Here is an 8,184-nt window from a genome sequence, read left to right on the forward strand (position 1 = left end):
CTGTAGATACAACCTAAAATCCTATTTGCCCTACCACTAGCAACAGCACACTGCCTGGATGGCTTTAGACTGATAACTATTACACCAAGATACCTTGCTTTCATGACACTATTAAGGTTATTCTCATCCAAGTTATACTTATAATTGAAATTAATATAAGCCACATGAATTATCTTACATTTATTATAATTAAAACCCATCTGCCATATATTTACCCAACTCATTAAATGATCTAAATCCTTTTGTAAATCAGCAGTATCTTCACAGTTAGCGACACTCAAGACATTAATATCATCTGGAAATTTAGGTAATTTATTGACTATTCCTTCATCTATATCATTTATGTAAATCAAAAAGAACAAATGTCCTAAGACTGAGCCTTGAGGTACTCAACTTGTTACATTAATCCAGTTTGACTAAACTCTATTTGTAACAATCCTCTGCTTTCTTCCACCCAGCCACTCTTCTATACAATTTGCTAACTTATCCCCCACACCTATAGATATAATATTTTTACAAGCCTTTTATATGGCACCTTGTCAAATGTTTCTGAAAATCCAGATACATCAAATCTACACCCTTACCCTCATCTACATAAGCAGTAACCTTTTCAAAGAATGTTAAAAGATTTGTAAGGTAAGATTTTCCCTTAGTGAAATGTTGATTATATAATAAAATTTCACACTTTGTTAAATAAGTTTGCAAAGTATCTTTTGACAGATTATTTGGCCCAGGATTTTCCACATCTGATCAGTGTCTCCAAATAACTCGGCTGCCCAATTTACAACAGATAATTATAGTTGCATCCCTTCAACATTTGCTTATTTGAAATTTGTAACCAAAATATCATTATTCCTTATCTCCATATGCAGCCAAACATTGAACCTAATGGAGCAATGATCACTTGCACCCAGATGTTCCCCAATTTCCACCCTCTCAATCATTTCTATATTTGAATTTAACAATAAATATAAAATAGCATTGTTTCTAGTTAGTTCCTTGACTAATTGGTGAAGAAAGGTTTTTGAAAACTGTTCAGGATGGCTTTCTCCTTCATGAGTTTACTCTAACATTACCCAATCTATATGCCTGAAATTAAGATTACTTATAATTATGACTTCATTAACAGCTGAAATCTTAATCTCACTGTAAGGTTTCTCACTAATTTCATCAGTATCATTTGGTGGTCTGTAACAAATTCCCACTAAAAGCGTTTTCCCTTTATATCCACTAATATAAACCCAAATGGATTCACTCACTTTGCTGTTATATTTGATATCCTTAACTTGAACAGGATGTAACTGACATTTTACATATAAAGCCACTCCCTATTGAATAGCTTGTAATCCTGTATTTCAGACATTTCTGTCATCACAGTCATGTTTAAACCATGTTTCAGTTATTCCCATTATATTAAAATCCTCCATTCCTACCAGAGCTCTAAATCATCTGTTTTATTTCTAACATTATAATAGTAACAATTAAGCCTAACCTTATAAATACTTCTATACTCATTTCCTATATTTCTAACATTACGATAGTAACAATTAAGCCTAACCTTATAACTACTTCTATATTTGTTTTCTATGCTTCATTTAGTGACAGGTTTTACTATTGGGTGGGTAATGGTGTAACACTTGGGATATAATTATTTAGTAATCTAAAATAAAAGCTATAATATGGATGAGCATAAGGTTATCACCAGTCTTCTAATTGAAACTTAGTTTCCAAACTACATAGTTACTGCTCATTACAAAACTTGTTGTTTTTTTTCTTCCTCCGCCAAAGGTTAATTTTGTGTTAATGTTGTTTCAGAAAATAAAATAATAAAAGATGCGTGAATGTATCAGTATCCATGTTGGTCAAGCCGGTGTCCAGATTGGGAATGCGTGTTGGGAACTGTACTGTTTAGAACACGGTATTCAACCTGATGGTCAGATGCCAAGTGACAAAACCATTGGTGGAGGTGATGATTCTTTCAACACTTTCTTCAGTGAAACGGGGGCAGGAAAGCATGTGCCCCGGGCTGTGTACGTCGATCTGGAGCCCACGGTGGTTGACGAGGTTAGGACCGGTACCTATAGACAACTTTTTCATCCAGAGCAGATGATAACCGGCAAGGAGGATGCAGCCAACAACTATGCTCGGGGTCATTACACCATTGGTAAAGAAATAGTTGACCTGGTTCTAGACAGGATCCGTAAGCTGGCTGACCAGTGTACGGGACTCCAAGGTTTCCTCATCTTCCATAGCTTTGGTGGTGGTACAGGCTCGGGGTTCACCTCTTTGTTGATGGAAAGGTTATCCGTAGACTATGGAAAGAAGTCTAAGCTGGAGTTTTCGGTGTATCCAGCTCCACAGGTTAGAAGCTTTGAGTATTCTTGAAGAATGCAATAAATACCTAACGGTATTAATGTATTCCCGGGTTCAAACCTGTAATTTTGTCTAATTTTCAAATCCGTAAGCGATTTCCAAAATATTTCATTAGGATGTGCGTTCTACCAAAATGTTTGGGATCAACATTTGCAAGCTATTGGTGAATTTTAGTTGGATAAAATGGTCATGTTATCAATGGATTAACCACCTTCCAGTATTTTTCACTTTTAATTCTGTTTTGTAGGTAGCAACTGCCGTTGTTGAGCCTTACAACTCCATTCTGACCACTCACACGACCTTGGAGCACTCGGATTGTGCTTTCATGGTGGACAACGAGGCCATATACGATATCTGTCGACGTAACTTGGACATTGATCGTCCAACGTACACAAACCTGAACCGGTTGATTGGCCAGATCGTTTCTTCCATCACGGCATCTCTGAGGTTCGATGGAGCCCTGAATGTCGATCTCACCGAGTTTCAAACCAACTTGGTGCCCTACCCTCGTATTCACTTCCCTCTCGTCACTTACGCCCCTGTAATTTCGGCAGAGAAGGCGTACCACGAGCAACTCACCGTTTCCGAGATCACCAATGCTTGTTTTGAACCTGCCAACCAGATGGTGAAGTGTGACCCTCGACACGGCAAGTACATGGCATGTTGTCTTCTGTACCGAGGGGATGTCGTTCCTAAAGATGTGAACGCTGCCATTGCTGCCATTAAAACTAAAAGAACCATTCAGTTTGTGGACTGGTGTCCAACAGGATTTAAGGTAATACAATTTAACTTTTCACATGTTGTGATACTCGTATCTCAAATATTTTAAATGTATTTCAGAAGTTTTATGAAGCATTTTATTTCCAGGTGAATTATAGCCAACTAATTAGTGTTTAATTATTTGTAACTTTCAGATTTGACTTTTGTTCAGCAGACATTTTAATTTTATATCAGATAGATGGTTCTTGTCGGACTTTCTACTGTGTCCTTTGTCAGTTGGTCCTAAGACTTTGAATATCTTTGTGAATTGTGTAATATAGTGATTTGTTTATAATTATAGTAGCTTCTGTATTTTTTTTTCTAACAAACTGCCATTGTAGCATTGCCTGATTTGGACAATTGGGGAATTTTATAATGACTGTCAAGCTTATTAATCAATAACATTGAATCAGTTGGTTATTCTTGGACGAGATTTAGATAGTTGGAATAATTGAAAATCATTTAGTGTTTCTGATCAAGTGATTTATTTCATGTAAGGTTTGGGTTTGCAAGATGTTACTAGAAGCCTTTCATACCACATGTAAGCAAGACATTTGTCAAGATGAAACAGTATTATTGAAACCCAAAAATTATAATAGAATAACCACCAAAAGCACATAAAACCCCAAAAATATGACGTCTATTAGAGCTTAGCAACTCAACTACCCATGAGCATGAATTACACAGTTTAGTGTCTGAATTACAGAAAACTACCAGTTATAGAAGTCTAACTACACACCTGAAGACGAGATCAACACATGACAATAATTAACTTGGTAATATTACCATGGCCAACATTAACAACAGAGGGTATCAACTACCAACCACCGACCGTTGTCCCCGGAGGAGACCTTGCTAAGGTTCAACGTGCTGTGTGCATGTTGTCCAACACCACTGCCATTGCCGAGGCCTGGGCACGACTGGACCACAAGTTTGACCTCATGTATGCCAAGAGAGCATTTGTACACTGGTACGTCGGTGAGGGCATGGAAGAGGGAGAGTTCTCTGAAGCCCGAGAAGACTTGGCAGCACTGGAGAAAGATTACGAGGAGGTTGGTCTCGACTCGACAGAAGGTGCAGAAGACGAAGGAGATGAAGAATACTAAACTTTTTATATATATATAAAGCAACTGTATTAGTTTAATATACTTTCCATTAATCTTAAGCCTTCCATTTTTAGCTTCTGAAACTTAGAATGATCTTCCAACATTTGGATTTTTGTATTTAATTATCTTTTTCTTACATTTGCTATTTTCATATGAGTTTTCTCAGCTCTTATTTATCTTACCTTAGAGAAAAATAAATGCAAGTGAAAGAAAATGTATGATAGTTTCATTTGTGTATAATATTAAATTATCAGTGAGAGGAGGGTGGGGGTAGTTAAATTTACGATACAATCTTATATTATGTACAGAAGTTAATTTAGGACACAATGAATTAGTATCAGGAAGAAGGGTATATTGTAAATGGCTGCTTCTAGTTGTTGAACAAGAAAGTGGTTATTGTTTTTAAAAATAAACTTTGATAATTAGTGAACTTTGTATCTTTACATATTGATCATAGCCAAAAAAAAAACTCGTCTGAGTATTGGCCTAATGATAACTTGATGGAAAATATGATCTATACCCCACCTAGCGTTCGTTTTGTGCCCATTTGTAAAAATATTAGCATACAAATGCATGATGTACATTGATTGGGTTTTAAAGTGCATGATGGTATCAACATTTAAATTGGCTATTATCAGGCACGTTTTAACGTTTTATCTTTATATGGATATTACACCAGTTTTAATGAATTTAGGAATTTCCCACACAAAAAATTTTGTTCTGAAATTTCAGTGTAAGTAAACTTGTGCTATGAACTTTTTTTGAGAATTTATAGGATTACAACACAAGAAAAAAAAATACCTTGACTGATGGTATTTATGACATAGACTAAACTAATGACTGTCTCTTCATTTCAAAGTGTGGTTTTAACTTAATGTGTATATTTCAGCTTTTAATATTCAGTCAACAGTGATTAGGTTTAGGTGGCCATTTAAAGTATAATGTTATTTCTCTGTATTTCTTAACATTAGATAAAGCATAAAAACTGTAAGATGAGTGGATTTCTAACGAAACGTTTTTAGTAAAACATACAAGACGATGCTTTTTTTAAACACCAAAGTATTGGAGGTAGCCGATAGTGATTAAACTTGTGAGTTAGGATTTAGACTTTTATTCCAGAAGTATAGTATGCTTTTGAATGAACTGCGTTCATGGAATATGCTGTTAATTTAACTAGAATAATGTTTATTTAAGCCCAACATTAATTGTAGTGAACCTAATATGTTAAAAATTAAATGCTGGTAAAAAAAATTGACAATATCCGAGATATCATTGGATTTGAGCACAGAATAAATGAATCGTATCTTAATGTTACAAACACACAAGGAAGTTAATCAAATAATGATATATATATACTGATCAGGAAGAAATTCAAAATCCGAAAGACTCAAAACTTCAAAAAAAAAGAGTCTTGAACATCAGATTTACAAGAGAATTCTTTGACGCAGTATTTAATAACACTTACTTGGTGTCCAGTGGTCAGGGCGGAATTGGAATGGTTATGACTGAGTGCCATGCATAAAATCAAACTTCCACCTGATTTCGAATATACGCCATAGCCCATCAAAAATGAGGGGGCAAATACTACTACCCCAACCTCTCATAGCTTACTGAAATAAATTTTGCGAAATCAAACTTGGTCAATGAAGAGGCAGAAAAATGCAATCGAGGCAGTCAAACGTCGATATATTTCTTTGTGAGCCAATCAAAATTAAGATCATTCGTGGCGTATTCATCGAATAATTGTTGATAAAAATGTCTAACTAATATATACATATAGAAAAGCCAGTGCTTGTGGGTAACACTACGTTCCAACAATGGCTTTTATATCACGTCGCTTAGCAACAAAATTATAACCTAATATTGTTAGTGTATGTACTGAAAATATAAAGTGAAATATATAGGCAACAAAACTGGAAAACATTTTTTGATTTCTTAATTTAGTCTCTGTTGATTAAAGAGGTTTGCGTTTTTATTATAAACGTTGGTGATATAACAAAAATAGCTTAATTCATAAACGATTTAAGTTTAAAATTGAATCGATATTTTTACTTTCATGGTAAATCTTATGAACTTTGCTGTAGGCCAGGTGATCCCACGCTACATCTTTAGGATTATTATACTAACACTCACTACACTTATAGGGTTTCACGGAACCCGCGTCACCAAAATGGAAATGGGCACACCGTAATCAAACTATTCTATTTGGATAAATGCATTTTGGTTTTTATGACTCCTACTTCAAGAAATCAAGCGTGACGTGGCACACACTGACTTTTATATAGGTTAGATATAGTCATGGCACAATATAATATAGATGGCGTACGACAGAAACAGATGTAGCAAAGATAAATATTTATGTTGTATATCACATTTCTTTTAAGAATTTTATGACACGATAAATGAGGTCAAGAGAATAGTTGTTAAGCTTAAGTTTTGCAGAATTTAATAGGTAACGAACCCATAAAGAAGACATTTTTTCACATACTTTTAACCCCGTATACAGGACACAACCTATCTGCTTTAGAAGGTACATGAATATCACATTTTGAAAACTAAATAGTTTATAGGTATCGAATTAAAGCTATATATTAAAATGTGAGAAAAGGTCGTTTAGAAGTCGACTTTCTAAAAATAATTCAAAGGTATTGGATTACAGCTATGGACTCGTATATTTTTAAAATATGTATTTGGAATTAAAATAATAATAAAACGAGTCTGCAAACAGAAACTGAACGGGCATGAAGTTGCAACTTTATCATCGGGTAAAGTAATATTTCTTCTAGTTGTACATTTTGATAAAAGCATTGAGATAACTCGGTCGATTCTTATTACAACATAGCTCGAAATATTCTTTGATTTATGAATTAATAAGCACGTACATGCAAGTATTTACACTATGAGTGTGATGTACATCGTACTTAATTATAGTATTTTGGCACTTGTGTATAAAGTTAAAATCATAAATAATATTCAACGTTAAACTGGTACACAATTAAAAACATTTTATTTAGGCCTATCTATGGCCTTCGTAAAGTTGACGACTCTATATACATCGTACTTCTTACTTAGGGCGACATCTATATTTTAGTGAAAGTCTTGGAATATTGAATTTTTTAAGGCTGTTTTCTTTGACCTCCATTACCTATTTTGGTTATAAATTTCACGTGACTTTTGAATCTGTGTTGTTCTTTTAAGCAGGGAAACAAATCATTTAATTAATGCGGTGTTAAAACACCGAATCTATGATTATGGGATTATTATAAATATTTCGAAATTACGAAGAGAAGCGCTGTGTATTTTGTTGTTTCTTTGGTGCAGGTCGGCGCCATGCGCACTTTTTTGTCTTTGAAAAATAATTACAAATTTTTGGTAACTTTGTAAGTTGTTATTAATATTTCTAAATATTGTATTATAAAAGTTTGTGCACATGTAAACAGATCCACCTTTAAGGATTTCATCTTTAATTCTATGAAATATCATTATGGATTCCAATTGTTACATCGAGTTCGAATCTTGTCACCGAACATGCTTGCCCTTTCAGTCGTGGTGGCATCATAAGGTTATGGTCAATCGCACTTTTCGTTGATAAAAGAGTAGTCCAAGAGTTGGTAGTGGGTGGTGTTGACTGGCTGCCTTCCCTCCAGTCAATCACTTCTAAATTAAGGACGGCGAGCACGGGCCCAGGGGAAAACATCCTCGCCGAGCTCCCTTTCTCTCTCTCTCTCTCTTTTTTTTTTTTAACATTTTAAAGAACATATTAAAGACAACATTCTAAATTAGGACAACAACGATCTCATAAACAAGACAAAATTATAGCAGCAGCCGTTTTTACTTCACAGTATAAACATAAAAAGGTTAATAAAGTAACAACAAATATCTATTAACTTTATAAAGTAACAAATATATCTTAATTATTACTCAAATTATTATTTCAGTCATTCTT

The 8,184-nt window shown here is 34.4% G+C and overlaps 1 protein-coding gene across 1 annotated transcript in view; it reads left to right on the top strand.

Annotated features, from left to right (window-relative positions):
* LOC106472121 (tubulin alpha chain-like) overlaps positions 1-4,454 on the top strand; it is a 6,730-nt gene extending 2,276 nt beyond the window's left edge. Inside the window, exons 2-4 of the mRNA XM_013932747.2 lie at positions 1,816-2,361; positions 2,621-3,150; positions 3,941-4,454. Of these exons, the coding sequence (XP_013788201.1) occupies positions 1,834-2,361; positions 2,621-3,150; positions 3,941-4,238 (1,356 nt within the window). The 5' untranslated portion in view covers positions 1,816-1,833 and the 3' untranslated portion in view covers positions 4,239-4,454. The remainder of the gene's footprint in view (positions 1-1,815; positions 2,362-2,620; positions 3,151-3,940) is intronic.
* Positions 4,455-8,184: the final 3,730 nt, after the last annotated feature.

Source organism: Limulus polyphemus, unplaced genomic scaffold (assembly GCF_000517525.1).
Source record: "Limulus polyphemus unplaced genomic scaffold, Limulus_polyphemus-2.1.2 Scaffold5098, whole genome shotgun sequence".
In the NCBI taxonomy this organism is placed as follows: Eukaryota; Metazoa; Arthropoda; class Merostomata; order Xiphosura; family Limulidae; genus Limulus; species Limulus polyphemus.